This window comes from Embiotoca jacksoni, unplaced genomic scaffold, assembly GCF_022577435.1.
Source record: "Embiotoca jacksoni isolate LCO1_2020_lvr unplaced genomic scaffold, fEmbJac1.0.p SCAF_58, whole genome shotgun sequence".
Taxonomy (NCBI): domain Eukaryota; kingdom Metazoa; phylum Chordata; class Actinopteri; family Embiotocidae; genus Embiotoca; species Embiotoca jacksoni.
The window spans coordinates 932,571-947,362 of NW_027185412.1; the positions used below are offsets into that span (position 1 = coordinate 932,571).

Here is a 14,792-nt window from a genome sequence, read left to right on the forward strand (position 1 = left end):
AACTTATTGATTTGTTTTATTGGAAGCAGCTCTGTTTTATTGTTTGTTTGTTTGGATGTCAGCTCTGACCGTTTCCTCCTCAGGGACGACGACATCGAGGTTTTGGCGGAGGACGGAGGGAAGGCGGGAGGAGAGACGTCTCCCAACCGTCCACTGAGCAGGACTCCCAGGTGAGACGGGTGTGTCACACTGACCTGCAGACGGCGGTGAAAAGATGAAATGACCGTGAGAAGTCGGGCGGTTCTTAAAATGTGACAGATTTCCCACAGAGTCTGGTCCACAGCTCTTCAACGCCTTTTGTTCTTTTGATTTGTGCAGTAAGAAAATCTCCCAGCCGCCTCCTGGAGGTCTGCTGGACTCCATCTCCAACATATTTGGGTATGTAGCTGTGAAATCTGTCCCGTGTACGTCTGTGTGTCCAGGGTCTGTCCTGGACTGGATGTCCTGGGTTTGTTCTGGTCTCTCTGGGCTCTGTTCAGTTCTGTCCTGGTCTCTCTGGGGTCTGTCCTGGTCTCTGTGGGGTCTGTCCTGGTCTCTCTGGGTCTCTCTGGGGTCTGTCCTGGTCTCTCTGGGTCTCTGGGGTCTGTCCTGGTCTCTCTGGGTCTCTCTGGGGTCTGTCCTGGTCTCTCTGGGTCTCTGGGGTCTGTCCTGGTCTCTCTAGGGTCTGTCCTGGTCTCTGTGGGTCTCTCTGGGGTCTGTCCTGGTCTCTCTGGGGTCTGTCCTGGTCTGCGGGGTCTCTGCAGGTCTGTTGGGGTCCTGACTGTCCGTGTGGTGACTGACCACCTGTCTGTCTACCTGTCTGTCTGCAGCGTGTCTGAGTGTGTTCAGCCCGGACTCGCCCCCCCACTCGGCAGGTGAAGGACTGTGTGTGTGTGTGTGTGTGTGTGTGTGTGTGTGTGTGTGTGTGTGTGTGTGTGTGTGTGTGTGTGTGTGTGTGTGTTCGCCTGTTCACTCCGTCAGCCGTCTGGTTCCGGACTTGCGTGTTGATATGAACACGCGTGTCGTCCAGGATCCCGTCCTGACGCCACGACGCGCTTCAGGTCGTGTGTTTTGAGTCAAAGACCCTCCGTGATTGGACGAGGTGATCATGTGACCAGCCTGCTGACGGCCTGAACACAGTTTGTAGTGATTATTGTTGTCAATAATCTCCCCATCAAATTAATAATCAGTAGAGCGGATTTATACCTGAAGAGCACCACGCAGCGGGGACGTCCACATCTGGACTGTCCACGTCCTCACTCAGCTCACATCTGGACAGACAGCTGTCTGTGAGCCAGCAGCGACTTGATGGTCTGTCCTCTCTCTGTCTATCTGTCCTCTGTCTGTCTGCCCTCTCTTTCTGTCTGTCTGTCTATCTGTCCTCTCTCTGTCTATCTGTCCTGTCTGTCTGCCCTCTCTCTGTCTGTCTGTCTGCCCTCTCTTTCTGTCTGTCTGTCTATCTGTCCTCTCTCTGTCTATCTGTCCTCTGTCTGTCTGCCCTCTCTTTCTCTCTGTCTGTCTATCTGTCCTCTCTCTGTCTATCTGTCCTGTCTGTCTGCCCTCTCTCTGTCTGTCTATCTGTCCTCTCTCTCTGTCTGTCTCCCTGTCCTCTCGGGTTCCTACTTTGACTCTCTGCTCGTTTGCTTTTTATGACCAGCTGAATCTGAATTTATTATTCATGGATTATTTCTGATATTCAGGAACAACAGATGTGAGCTAAGTGGTCCATCTGTGAACCTTTCTGCTGCGTCTCACATCCCTCTTCAGGACGTCCCTCTTCAGGACGTCCCTCTTTGACGCGCCGCCACTCGTTCTCTCGGCACCGATAATCAGTTCACACAGAACCTCTGAGCTGAGGTGGAAACTGATCTGAACCCCTCACGGCTGCAGCAGATCTAACCTGATCTCTTCTAATCAATAACGGATCAGTGACGGCAGACTGAACTGGACCGGATAGAAATCAATGAATGTGATTGGAGCAGAGAGGCCCGGTCCAGTCCAGCTGCTGCTGTCTGTATCTGAGCATGCTCAGTGTGGTGACCTGTTCCCTCCCATAAGACTGATCCAGTTTGTAAAAAAAATAAAAATAAAAAATGCTCCTCTTCCTCAGCAGCCGCCGACCCGCCAACTCCTTCAGCACGTCACCTGAAGGCACCGAGGCCCCTTCAGGCGGGTGTGCGGAGGTGTTCGAGTCCCGTCCACGGCGCTGCACATCTTCGTAAGTACCAGAGACGGTTCTGGATGGACGTCACACGGCTCCTCACCAGGAACTCATTAAACGTGTGTGTGTGTGTTCAGGAAGCCCATGATGGCGAGGTGAACGCGGTGAGGTTCAGCCCCGGCTCCCGTCTCCTAGCAACAGGAGGGATGGACCGTAGGGTGAAGCTGTGGGAGGTTGTCGCAGGTGAGTTTACACACACACACACACATACACACACACACACACACACACACACACACACACACACACACACACACACACACACACACACACACACACAGAGGTATGATCATTTTATCATCTGTCCAGATGGACGTTCAGACTCTTTCAGGACACATACCGTACATGACTCTGCACATATGACCGCTTTAATAACAACATGCGACGTGAAACAGACGTGATGAAGGTCAGTGATGTAACCGTAAAAGGTCTGATTACCCACAATCCTCTCCTGCTGCCCTCTGGCTCCCAGCAGCCCCTGCTGTCTGCTCCCATCATGCTCCAGTTGTGCAGCGATGGTCCTGGCAGCTGCTGACAGACAGGATGTGACATCACAACGGGAGTCTGTACAGAGATCCTACAGGACTCTCTGATTGACATCCGACAGAACCAATCAGCACGGAGCGTCAGGCTGAGGGGGAGGAGGGAGCTGATCTCAAGTTTTCAACCTGAGACCTTCATCAGACAGACAAAAATACAATGACTGAATACAAAGAGGGACTAATAATAATATTAGTGAAGACTAAGACGGACAGCCGTGTGATGCTAGAACGAGGAAGTGGTTTCATGAGGACTCTTCGTCTCTGACGTCTTCCTCTGGTTGTCTTCAGGTCGCTGTGAGCCTAAAGGAGCTCTGACCGGCAGCAACGCTGGAATCACCAGCATCGAGTTCGATAGCGCTGTAAGTATTCACACTGCCCACCTGTAGCTCCGCCCCCTTTCTTGAGCCTTATTTCTACAGCCTCCATGTTGTTGTTGTTGTTGTCAGGGCTCCTACCTGCTGGCTGCCTCCAACGACTTCGCCAGTCGGATCTGGACTGTGGACGACTACAGGCTGCGGGTGAGTCTGAACTGACCCGTTTTCTACCAGCTGATACACAGGAGGGTCAGAAGTAGAGCCGAGTCGTCAGAACCAGAAATCTCCGTTTCATGTGACGTCATCTCAGAAACCTGCAGCAGGTAAATAAACGGGAAATAAAACGCCACCTGCAGGATGGACGAGGAATGACTCTGATCTGGTCAGTGATGTAATGTAAAAGGTCTGAACCTCAGGACTGCCCCCACAGCCGCCATTTTGTCTCCCAGCAGCCCCTGCTCTCTGCTCCCATCATGCTCTAGCGGTGCAGCGATGGTCCCAGCAGCTGCTGACAGACAGGATGTGACATCACAGTGGGAGTCTGTACAGAGATCCTACAGACTCTCTGATTGACATCTGACAGAACCAATCAGCATGGAGAGTTGGGCTGAGGGGGCGGGGCCTGAGTAGTGATCTCAATCTTCTACTGAGACCAGAAACACATGACATGAGTTTGAAGTGACAGGAAGTTCAGCCTCAGATCAGACCAACAACCAATCAGTACCTTCACACTTACTGATCCCGCCTACAGGAAGTATGTTAAAGTGTCGCCCTGAGCGGTGAGACGCAGGTGAGCAGCAGGAAGTCTGAATCTGACAGGTATAGCAGGTGAATCAGACGGTGGAGGCAGGAAGTAAAACCCGAGGTCCTCATTTTAAAGAGTCGAGCTGCCAACAACACCTGTTCTCACCTGACGGTGTTCATCTGTCTCCTCAGCACACCTTGACGGGACACAGCGGGAAGGTGCTGTCTGCTCGCTTCCTATTGGACAACGCTCGGATCGTCTCCGGGAGTTACGACCGGACGCTCAAACTGTGGGACCTCCGCAGCAAAGTCTGTACGTGTTCAGACCTTTTTTCTCACAGGTTTCCGTAGCAACCGGCCGTCGGAGGAAACGAGAACCTTTTTTATTTTGTCTGCAGTGTGAATGTTGCCGCGACCTCTGACCTCACTGATCACCTTGTGGCTCACCCGTGCAGGTATGAAGACGGTGTTCGCCGGCTCCAGCTGTAACGACATCGTCTGCACAGAACAGTGCGTCATGAGCGGACACTTCGACAAGAAGGTCCGCTTCTGGGACATCAGGTGAGTCCGCAGGGGGCGACTCGAACGTCATTCCATTCAGCCAATCGGAGTCACACGTTCAGTCACATGACATCAGTGTGTGTGTGTGTGTCAGAGCGGAGAGCATTGTGCGGGAGCTGGAGCTGATGGGCAGAGTGACGTCTCTGGACCTGAACCACGACCGGACCGAGCTGCTCACCTGTTCCAGAGACGACCTGGTGAAGATCATCGACCTGCGCAGCAACGCCGTCCGACAGACGTTCAGGTGAGTTCAGTCTGAGCGCTGCTTCATGATCCCGTCGGTGGTCCGGCGATAAACGGTCATGTTCAGTAACGTGTGTGTGTGTGTGTTCAGCGCTCAGGGCTTCAAGTGTGGAGCTGATTGGACCAGAGTCACCTACAGGTGGGTTCATCACTTCACTCTTTAATTGAGGTTTCAGTTTCCCAGAACAACACAAACATGGAGTTTAACGTTCGGTGTGTTGGTTTGTTTTCAGTCCCGACGGCAGCTACGTGGCCGGAGGATCAGCTGATGGAGCTCTGTACATCTGGAACGTCATGACCGGGAAATTGGAACGAACTCTGGACCGAAACCACAAGTAAGAACCTGACCGGACCGCACTCTAGATCAGACCCTCAATCTGGTCTCCAGTCCCTCAATCTGGTCTCCAGTCTCTCAATCTGGTCTCCAGTCTCTTAATCTGGTCTCCAGACCCTCAATCTGGTCTCCAGTCTCTCAATCTGGTCTCCAGTCTCTTAATCTGGTCTCCAGACCCTCAATCTGGTCTCCAGTCTCTCAATCTGGTCTCCAGACCCTCAATCTGGTCTCCAGTCTCTCAATCTGGTCTCCAGTCTCTTAATCTGGTCTCCAGACCCTCAATCTGGTCTCCAGTCTCTCAATCTGGTCTCCAGTCTCTCAATCTGGTCTCCAGACCCTCAATCTGGTCTCCAGACCCTCAATCTGGTCTCCAGTCTCTCAATCTGGTCTCCAGTCTCTTAATCTGGTCTCCAGACCCTCAATCTGGTCTCCAGTTTCCGTGGAGGAATTTGCAGGTATAAACATCTGAATGTTTGTCATGTTTTAACTCATCAGTGTGTAAACAGCCTACAGGTCTGAACTTTAACCTGCTGCTGTTGTTGTTGTTGTTGTCTGCAGCTCTGCCATCAACTCGGTGTCCTGGTCGCCTTCAGGAGCGTATGTCGCCAGCGTGGAGAAAGGCAGCAAGGCCATCCTGTGGTCTGACATGTGATTGGCTGAACCGTCCGGTGGTCTGACGTGTGGTTGGCTGAACGGTTTTCCAGCAGGACCTCCAGAGAGTGTCAGGCTGTCAGAAGCTGGGAGACGAGGCAGCGGGTGGACTCCTCTTCATCACTGTTTCCATGTTGTTGTTGTTGATGATGAAGATGATGAAACTGGCAGAGAGGAGTCCCACTGGAACTGGAAACGAGTGGAGCTGCTGCTTCACTCACTTGTTGTGCGTGTTTGGCTTCAGGAGCTTTTCAATGTTGTTCAGTGTCGTTTTAACTGTGACTGAAGAGGAACTGAGACTCGGTCGACTGCGCTGCAGAGCGCCTGCTGTTAATAACGTTTTATGGAATAAAGTTTTATTAACAGCTGATGGGAGAGCTCAGGCTCAGCAGACAGACAGGTGTGTTGTGTGTGTGTGTGCTGCAGTGCAGGACATGACCAACAGGTGTCTCTGGAGGAGGACATGTCCAGCAGGCGTCTCTGGAGGAGGACATGTCCAGCAGGCATCTCTGGAGGAGGACACGTCCAGCATGCGTCTCTGGAGGAGGACACGTCCAGCAGGCGTCTCTGCATGAAGTGTCCAGCAGGTGTCTCTGGAGGACGAGTCTTCCCCGAGCTGGTCGTGAGGAAACGGAAACGTTTGAATGTTTTAAGGAGGGAGGAGCTCTTCATCAGGTGATTCATGTAGTTTGTTTGCACATTAAACGCAAGAGAGACGTTTACATACATGTACAGAAACACATACAGGAACTTCAAGGAACACGGATCCTTCAAAGTAAAAGCTTCTGCAGAAACAAGTTTAAGAAGTTTGATGATTAAATGTTCAAATGATACTGGACTTTTCTGTGAAATCTGTGTGTGTGTGTGTGTGTGTGTGTGTGTGTGTGTGTGTGTGTGTGTGTGTGTGTGTGTGTGTGTGTGTGTAAGCTGCTGCTGCTGTCAGCAGACAGTCTGCTGAGTCTGAGGAGTTTATCGACTCAGCCGACTCCTGCAGTGATTACTTGTGACATAACACACTTCATGTTCTATACAGGTCAATGTACATCATGTAGATCTATATGAATTATCAATATCAATATCAGTTCTGATGATGTGAAGAAGCTACAAACTGAATGACTTTTGACAAAGTATATAGTATTAAATTTTGTAATTTATAAAGCCCCAAACATGCAACCCTGTTGGGATGCCGTTTAAAATTTTAATAAAAACAATGTCATGAGTTGTAAATCATTTAAACCCACATTTCATTGAAATGAGATCAAAGACAACATATTTAAATGTTGAAACTGAGAAATTGTATTGTTTTATGACAAACATATGCTCATTTTGAATTTGATGGCAACATGTTTTAAAAATAATGTAACCGGGGCAACAAAGGATTGGAAAAGTCCTCCACCTCCTGGACTGTCTCTCAACTAGTTAGGTTGCCATGGCAACATACCAACAATGGTTGGCTATATAAAAAAAAAAAAAAAAAGCATTTTGTACCCAACCATGCAGAGTCTCTCAGCAGTGAAGATGGGGAGAGGTTCACCACTCTGAAGGACTGTGTTGGAAAATAGTTCAACAATCTAAGAATAATGTTCCTCAACGTAAAACTACAAAGAATTAGTAGATTTCATCGTCTACGGTTCATAATATCATTAAAAGATTCAGAGAATCTGGAGAAATCTCTGAACACAAGGGACAAGGCTGGAAACCAATATTGGATGGTGGTGATCTTCGGGCCCTCAGGCAGCACTGCATTAAAAAAACACTATTCTGGAGTGGAAATCACTGCATGGGCTCAGGAACACTTGTGAAAATCATCGTCTGTGAACACAGTTCATCGCTGTGTCCACAAATGATGTTAAAACTCTCCAAAGAAGAAACCAGATAGAAACATGATCCAGAAACACCGCCGCCTTCTCTGGACCGAGATCATTGAAGATGGACTGAGGTGAAGTGGACAACTGTCCTGAGGTCTGATGGATCACAATCTGAGATTCTGTTTGGAAATCATGGACGCTGCATCCTCCAGGTTAAAGAGGAGAGGGACCATCCAGCTTGTTATCAGCTCAGTTCTAAAGCCAGCATCTGTGATGGTAAAAGGTTTAGTGATGAGTTTGACCTCTTTCCAGTCGATCAGAATGTGTTCAGAATCTCATTTCCTCTGTTACATTTTATTTTGAAATTTTTACATTTGGAGTGACAAAGGAGTTTATCAGAGTATTGACGATCAGGTTGATGTGAGCTGCTGGTGCAGATCTCCCTGCAGGATTACGGAGTGTGTAATGATCAGCATGCTGACCAGGCTGTGTGTGTGTGTGTGTGTGGATTATAAATGCAGCTGATCCGTCTGATCGGCGACTAGAACCTCTTCATCCTCTTCATCTTCAGGTCAGTGTGTTTCCTGTCTCCTCTTAAATGTTCACACGTTTGACTTCAGTTTGTTTACGTCGTTTGATCAAAGCAGCAGAAAACAGCTGATTAATTGTTATTGATTATTAACTGATTTAAGCAGAGCGTCTCTGAAAGGATTCATGTTCTGATTGATTATTGACAAGTTCCTGCTGAGATCATCTGAACTGCACTGATTCTGATCTGCTCAAGCGCTGCAGGTGGACTTGAATACTGCAGCCTGGTCAGTGAACGCAGCGTGTCTGTCCTGGTCCTGGTCCTGGTGCAGGAGAACCACCTGCCCTCAGGTGTTTGTAAAAGTCTGGTTGAAGTTACTCAGCTGAACGTTTCTGTGCTGCAGGTCGACATCCGTCAACATGAGTCCCAAACACGTCTTTAAGAAGGTGTCCCGCGACAAGTCGGTGAGTTCTACAGGACAGCATGCTGGGGGGGTAGGAAGGGTGGTAGAAGTGCTCTTGAGCAGGGCAACGTTGACCCTCAGCTCTGCTGCAGGTCGCCGTCTACCTGGCCAAGAGAGACTTCGTGGACCACTGTGACTTCGTGGATCCAGTCGGTGAGTTTATGTCATGAATCCGAGGCTCGGTTTGTTTTTACGTGTGTCGGATCTTTAACATCCTCAGGAACAGAGCAGGTAACTTCCTGTTTCCCCGTCCTGCAGATGGAGTCGTCGTGATCGACCCGGTGCAGCTCAAAGGGAAGAAAGGTCAGCGGTCAACGGTGTGATCGATCAGGAGGCGTCGTCTTCCGTCCTGCTAACGTCGCCTGTTTTAATGTTCTCTCAGTGTACGTCATGCTGTCGTGCACGTTTCGCTACGGCCGCCAGGACGTGGACGTGATGGGCGTGGCCTTCAGGCGGGACCTGTTCCTGGTGACGAGACAGGTTTACCCCGAGCTGCAGGACAAAGAGAAACTGACCCACACCAAGATCCAGCACAAGCTGCTGCGTAAGCTCGGAAACAACGCCTTCCCCTTCTTCTTTGAGGTGAGACACCGAATGTTCCCCCAGACCTGGTCCAGACCTGGGTCCCATCCAGACCTGGGTCCAAACCAGACCTGGGTCCAAACCAGACCTGGGTCCAAACCAGACTTGGGTCCAAACCAGACCTGGGTCCCATTGATTGACAGGCCTGTGGTGCAGTCAGGTTACAGCTATCGGTGGGCGGGACGTAGTATCGTCAGGTTTCCAATCAGATCGGTCAGATCCACCTCTGGCTCCTCCCCCAGCTCGTCCAAATATGGTCACTTCCTGCTCCAAACCGCTCCGAACTAGCAAAGATGGTGACGGACAGAATCTGAACTGGAGGATTCATAACGTTCACAAACCAACGATGACATCACTGATGGTTGATGACATCACTAATGGTTGATGACATCACTGCTGGTTGATGCTTGGTCTGATCCAGGACTTTATCAGGAAATCTCTGATAGTAAATGATTTGATTGATCATCAGATTGATGAATCAACTCCAATCAAGTGAAAGAATAAAACCAGTTGTGTTGTTGGTGAACTGAACAAGTAAACTGCAATAAAACTCGTTTGTGTTTCAGTTTCCAGACAACCTGCCGTGTTCTGTCGCTCTGCAGCCTGGACCGTCTGACGTGGGGAAGGTAACCCATCATCCATCCATCCATCCATCCATCCATCTATCCATCATCCATCCATCCATCATCATCCATCCATCCATCATCCATCCATCCATCATCATCCATCCATCCATCCATCCATCCATCTATCCATCATCCATCCATCCATCATCATCCATCCATCCATCATCCATCCATCCATCATCATCCATCCATCCATCATCCATCCATCCATCATCATCCATCCATCCATCATCCATCCATCCATCCATCATCCATCCATCCATCCATCCATCCATCTATCCATCATCCATCCATCCATCCATCCATCCATCTATCCATCATCATCCATCCATTCATCCATCCATCATCCATCATCATCCATCCATCCATCATCCATCTGTGATGTGGTCTCTGGTCCTGATCCGTTCTCTGTGTTGATAGAAATGTGCGGTGGAGTTTGAGGTGAGAGCGTTCTGTGGTGACAGTCAGGACGAGAAGATGGACAAACAGTGAGTCCGTCTGTAGTGAACTTCAGTCCGGGACACCCGAGTGGACTCAGCTGGTGTTTCACGTCCTTCCTGGTTTCCTGTCCGTCTCTGCAGGAGTTCTGTTCGTCTCACCATCCGGAAGATCCAGTTCAGCCCAGAGAACAGTAAAGTGGTTCCAGTAGCAGAGACCACCTTCGAGTTCCTGATGTCTGAGAAACCTCTGCACGTCAAACTGAGCCTGCCCAAAGAGGTCAGTCCAGAACCTGTCCTCAGATCAAGTTTTCAACTAGGACGTATCCCAGGTCCTGGACCAGGAACCAGATCAGGTTTTTCATAAACTGACCATCAGGTCCATCGGCTGGATGATTATTAAGTCTGCCATTTGTCAGTTCAGGTCCTGGTCTGTCTGTCTGTCTGTCTGACTGTCTGTCTTTCTCTCTGTCTGTCACTCTCTCTCTCTCTCTCTGTCTCTCTCTCTGTCTCTGTCTGTCTGTCTTTCTCTCTCTCTCTCTGTCTCTCTCTCTCTCTCTGTCTCTGTCTGTCTCTGTCTGTCTTTCTCTCTCTCTCTCTGTCTCTGTCTGTCTGTCTCTGTCTGTCTGTCTTTCTCTCTCTCTCTCTGTCTCTCTCTCTGTCTCTGTCTGTCTGTCTCTGTCTGTCTGTCTTTCTCTCTCTCTCTGTCTCTCTCTCTCTCTCTCTGTCTGTCTCTGTCTGTCTTTCTCTCTCTGTCTCTGTCTCTCTCTGTCTGTCTCTCTGTCTCTCTGCAGACGTTTTATCACGGTGAACCTATAAAAGTGAACGTTGAAATCACCAACTCGTCCAGCAGGAACATCAAAGACATCAGTGTGTCAGGTGACGTCCTCTGGCCCCGCCCACATCAGCTCGACATAAACATGAAACATGACCATAGTTTTATGACACATATATGTGATATAATACAGACTTTGCGTGTTCTTTGTGTGTTCAGTCGAGCAGGTGACCAACGTTGTTCTTTACTCCAACGATAAATACGTCAAATCTGTGGCCAAAGAAGAGACCAGGTGAGCGTAACTATTTAAACACCTCAGTTTTCTAACACCAAGTCATATCAACTCATATTTAATTGAAAATAGACCAAAGACAACATATTAAATGTTTAAACTAAGAAACTTTATGAAGAATATTTGCTCATCGTCTACGCTTCATAATATCATTAAAAGATTCAGAGAATCTAGAGAAATCTCTGAACACAAGGGACAAGGCTGGAAACCAATATTATCACCAGGTGAATGTAAAGTGAGGTGTGGTTGATTCTGGTGTTCGGTTCCGGTCCGCAGTGACTCGGTGCCGTCCGGTACCAGTCTGAAGACGGAGTACAACCTGCACCCTCTGCTGGCCCACAACAAGGACCGCAGAGGACTCGCTCTGGACGGACGTCTCAAACACGAAGACACCAACCTGGCTTCATCCAGCAAGTAAGAGACTGAGTCTGGGTTAATTTAGTTTAGTCTGGTTTAGTTTAGTCTGGTATAGTTTAGTTTAATCGGGTTTAGTTTAGTCTGATTTAGTTTAGTCTGGTTTAGTTTAGTTTAGTTTAGTCTGGTTTAGTTCAGTTTAATCTGGTTTAGTTTAGTCTGATTTAGTTTAGTCTGGTTTAGTTTAGTCTGGTTTAGTTCAGTTTAATCTGGTTTAGTTTAATCTGGTTTAGTTTAGTTTAGTCTGGTTTAGTTCAGTTTAATCTGGTTTAGTTTAGTCTGGTTTAGTTTAGTCTGGTTTAGTTTAGTCTGGTTTAGTTCAGTTTAATCTGGTTTAGTTTAGTCTGGTTTAGTCACTGCTCATTGATGACTGCTAGAGCTGATGAATATTGATTATATGTGGTAATATAACTGTCTCTGGTCCTCAGTGTGAAGCAGGAGGTGCTGAAGGAGGTTCAGGGGATGGTGGTCTCCTACAAGGTCGTTCTGAAGATGATGGCTGCCGGGTGAGTCTGAGCCGCTCGGCATGCTGGGATCTCAGTCAGCAGACGTCTTGCTGTCTGTGGTCAGTGAACTCATCACGTGTCTCTGTTGTCTCTCTGCTGCTGCTCACCTGCAGGACGGTGGGATCCAGGTACGTTCACTGTCCAACGCTGTCCATGTGTCTGTCCCACATCTGGACTCAGCTGCCTGTCTCACATCTGGACTCACAGCTGCCTGACTCACAGCTGTCTGTCTCGCATCTGGACTCAGCTGTCTGTCCCACATCTGGACTCACAGCTGTGTGTGTCTTTTACAGTGAGGTGTCCGTGGAGGTCCCCTTCAAGCTGATGCATCCAAAACCTGAAGCAGGTACTGAGGTCGACGGTCGTCATTGTGAACCTCCGTTCTTCTGATGGAATATTAAATATTGATCAGCATCGATCAGTGACTTTAATCACACCTGAAGCTTTGTTTGTTTGTTTGTGTTAGTTAATAATATCCTCGTGTCTCTTTCTGTCTTTGCACCGGTGCTGTCTGGACTTCAGCCAACGAGGGGTAAGACTCGTGTTTGATCACATGACTGAACTCCTTTAAATCTGTCAATCTGTTCTGCAGAAGAAGCGTCAGCTCTGTCGGCCTTCGTTTGATCGTTTCCTTGAATTTAGAAAGTTGATGTTATCGATTGCTGAAGAAATATTTTGGCTTCAGGAGAGCTGGACTTGTATAAACCTGATTTATGTAAAGTGATTTCAACCTGACTGATATAAACTGATTTAAACCCGACTGACGTAAACTGATTTAAACCTGATTTATGTAAACTGATTTAAACCCGACTGACGTAAACTGATTTAAACCCGACTGACGTAAACTGATTTAAACCCGACTGACGTAAACTGATTTAAACCCGACTGATGTAAACTGATTTAAACCCGACTGATATAAACTGATTTAAACCCGACTGATGTAAACTGATTTAAACCCGACTGATGTAAACTGATTTAAACCCGACTGATTTAAACCCAACTGACGTAAACTGATTTAAACCCGACTGATATAAACTGATTTAAACCCGGCTGATGTAAACTGATTTAAACCCGACTGATGTAAACTGATTTAAACCCGACTGATGTAAACTGATTTAAACCCGACTGATTTAAACCCAACTGACGTAAACTGATTTAAACCCGACTGATATAAACTGATTTAAACCCGACTGATGTAAACTGATTTAAACCCGACTGATGTAAACTGATTTAAACCCGACTGATTTAAACCCAACTGACGTAAACTGATTTAAACCTGACTGATGTAAACTGCTGTAAACTGATTTAAACCTGATTAATTTATCCTGAGTTATATAAACTAGTCTCATATAAACCTGATATAAGCCAGGAAACCGTTTCTGTCTGACAGGATATGATGAAGGAAAACTACCAAAATAAGAGTCGTAGTGTGGTGTGACTGTCCGTCCTGTGTGTCTGTGCTGCAGCGCTGAATCTGACGACATGGTGTTCGAGGAGTTCAAGCGGGCGTACCTGAAGGGAGTCGTCTACGGAGACGACGACGAGTCCCCCACCGAGGCCTGAACTACAAACAGAGCCGTCACCGTCCAGAGCTGCCGACTAACACCGTAACTATGCTGTAGCGCCCCCCTCAGGACAGACGTGATCATCCAGATGTTAAAATCCTCCGTCGCAGGTTTTGTAGTTCGACACGTGAAATCAAAACCTCGACGTCTGTAGGTCGTTTGTGCAGCAGCTTTTTTTTGTGACCCGGTTATGGTGACGGCGCCCTCTAGTGGCCATCGTAGTAGCAGCAGGAAGTCAGCTGGTGTAGTTGTAGCACTTTGAGTCAGCGCTAGGAGGAGGAAGAGGAAGAGGTAGCTGGACCTGTTTGTGTGAAGTTGTCCTGCAGATGTTTAAATGTAGAAGAGATAAATGATGTTCGTGAACACTGAATATGTAGCTCATGTCTTACTGTATGATTAAAGCATAAAAGCAGCTACATGTTATTTTTACTCTTTCACACAATTTTCTTTGAAAGATTTTTTTTTTTTCACTGATTCAACTACATTCTGTTATATTAAACTCTTTTAATTTGACATTTCCCGTTACTTCCTGTCCAGAGAACCAGACTTCAGGTTGATGTTTTAAAGTTCAGATGTTTTATCATGAAGCTTTCAACTGGAATAAAAACTTTTATTGATCTCAACAGCAGCTCTCATAAGCTTCTAGTTTCACATATTAGTTGCTGATCACTTCACAATAAATCAAATATTTAAATTAGTTTAATACAAACTTAAGTTTAATGATCAACATGTTGAAACTGAACATTTAATAGTATTTTCTCAAAACCGTCTTTGTCAGCATTTTTAATAACATTTGGCCTCGTACCACGACGCTCAACTCCACAATGTCTCCATGGAAACAAACTGTAGCGGCGGCGTCCACACAGTAGGGGGCGCTGCAGGAAGCGGGTTGAACATGAAAGATCGTCAGCTGCATGTTCCATCAACACGGGACTTTATTATTCAGTTTGATTTTATCGGCAGAAAATCACCGGCTGTCCAAGTTTTATACGATGATGAAGAGTCGGTCGGTTTATGAGGTTTCTGTCGTGATTATTAAAAGAAATAACGGTGATCATCAGAGGTTTGTGTTTTTGCTTCCTGTTTGATAAATCAAACAAACGTGTTGTTGCCATCAGTTTGGTGAATGTTGTGTTTCAGAGTTTATTTCATTTTAGTTTGAGTTTTTTTCTTTATTTAAAAGAAGTGCAGCAACATTAAGGAAAA

At 47.5% G+C, this 14,792-nt stretch overlaps 2 protein-coding genes and 2 non-coding genes across 4 annotated transcripts in view; all 4 read left to right on the top strand.

The window, feature by feature from the left end:
- Positions 1-6,422, top strand: part of atg16l1 (ATG16 autophagy related 16-like 1 (S. cerevisiae)) — a 10,529-nt gene extending 4,107 nt beyond the window's left edge. The window contains 14 exon segments of the mRNA XM_069173093.1: positions 84-170; positions 319-378; positions 810-854; positions 2,090-2,147; positions 2,150-2,197; positions 2,278-2,383; positions 3,031-3,101; positions 3,189-3,260; positions 3,993-4,113; positions 4,256-4,361; positions 4,456-4,605; positions 4,696-4,743; positions 4,838-4,939; positions 5,497-6,422. Coding sequence (XP_069029194.1) covers positions 84-170; positions 319-378; positions 810-854; positions 2,090-2,147; positions 2,150-2,197; positions 2,278-2,383; positions 3,031-3,101; positions 3,189-3,260; positions 3,993-4,113; positions 4,256-4,361; positions 4,456-4,605; positions 4,696-4,743; positions 4,838-4,939; positions 5,497-5,590 — 1,168 coding nt within the window. The 3' untranslated portion in view covers positions 5,591-6,422.
- LOC138212708 (small Cajal body-specific RNA 6) lies at positions 2,606-2,876 on the top strand. Its single transcript, XR_011179483.1, has one exon. It is a non-coding gene; the product is annotated as a small Cajal body-specific RNA 6 (non-coding RNA).
- LOC138212709 (small Cajal body-specific RNA 6) lies at positions 3,438-3,710 on the top strand. Its single transcript, XR_011179484.1, has one exon. It is a non-coding gene; the product is annotated as a small Cajal body-specific RNA 6 (non-coding RNA).
- Positions 6,423-7,935: 1,513 nt separating the features above from the next.
- On the top strand, positions 7,936-14,203 carry LOC138212634 (S-arrestin-like). Its single transcript, XM_069173085.1, has 16 exons — positions 7,936-7,968; positions 8,330-8,390; positions 8,482-8,542; positions 8,648-8,692; positions 8,772-8,971; positions 9,538-9,597; positions 10,018-10,085; positions 10,179-10,314; positions 10,829-10,913; positions 11,029-11,101; positions 11,378-11,515; positions 11,944-12,021; positions 12,135-12,149; positions 12,315-12,367; positions 12,544-12,553; positions 13,488-14,203. Exons 2-16 carry the CDS (start codon positions 8,346-8,348, stop codon positions 13,582-13,584), a joined length of 1,164 nt encoding a protein of 387 aa, XP_069029186.1. The 5' UTR covers positions 7,936-7,968; positions 8,330-8,345; the 3' UTR covers positions 13,585-14,203.
- Positions 14,204-14,792: the final 589 nt, after the last annotated feature.

What these genes read in the sequence shown, in the direction of transcription:
- LOC138212634 (XM_069173085.1), top strand. Translation starts at nt 8,346, where the DNA reads ATGAGTCCCAAACACGTCTTTAAGAAGGTGTCCCGCGACAAGTCG. An exon ending in GCAGCTCAAAGGGAAGAAAG is followed by an intron (nt 8,693 to 8,771) that starts GTCAGCGGTCAA and finishes ATGTTCTCTCAG; the next exon opens with TGTACGTCATGCTGTCGTGC. An exon ending in GTGGCCAAAGAAGAGACCAG is followed by an intron (nt 11,102 to 11,377) that starts GTGAGCGTAACT and finishes TCCGGTCCGCAG; the next exon opens with TGACTCGGTGCCGTCCGGTA.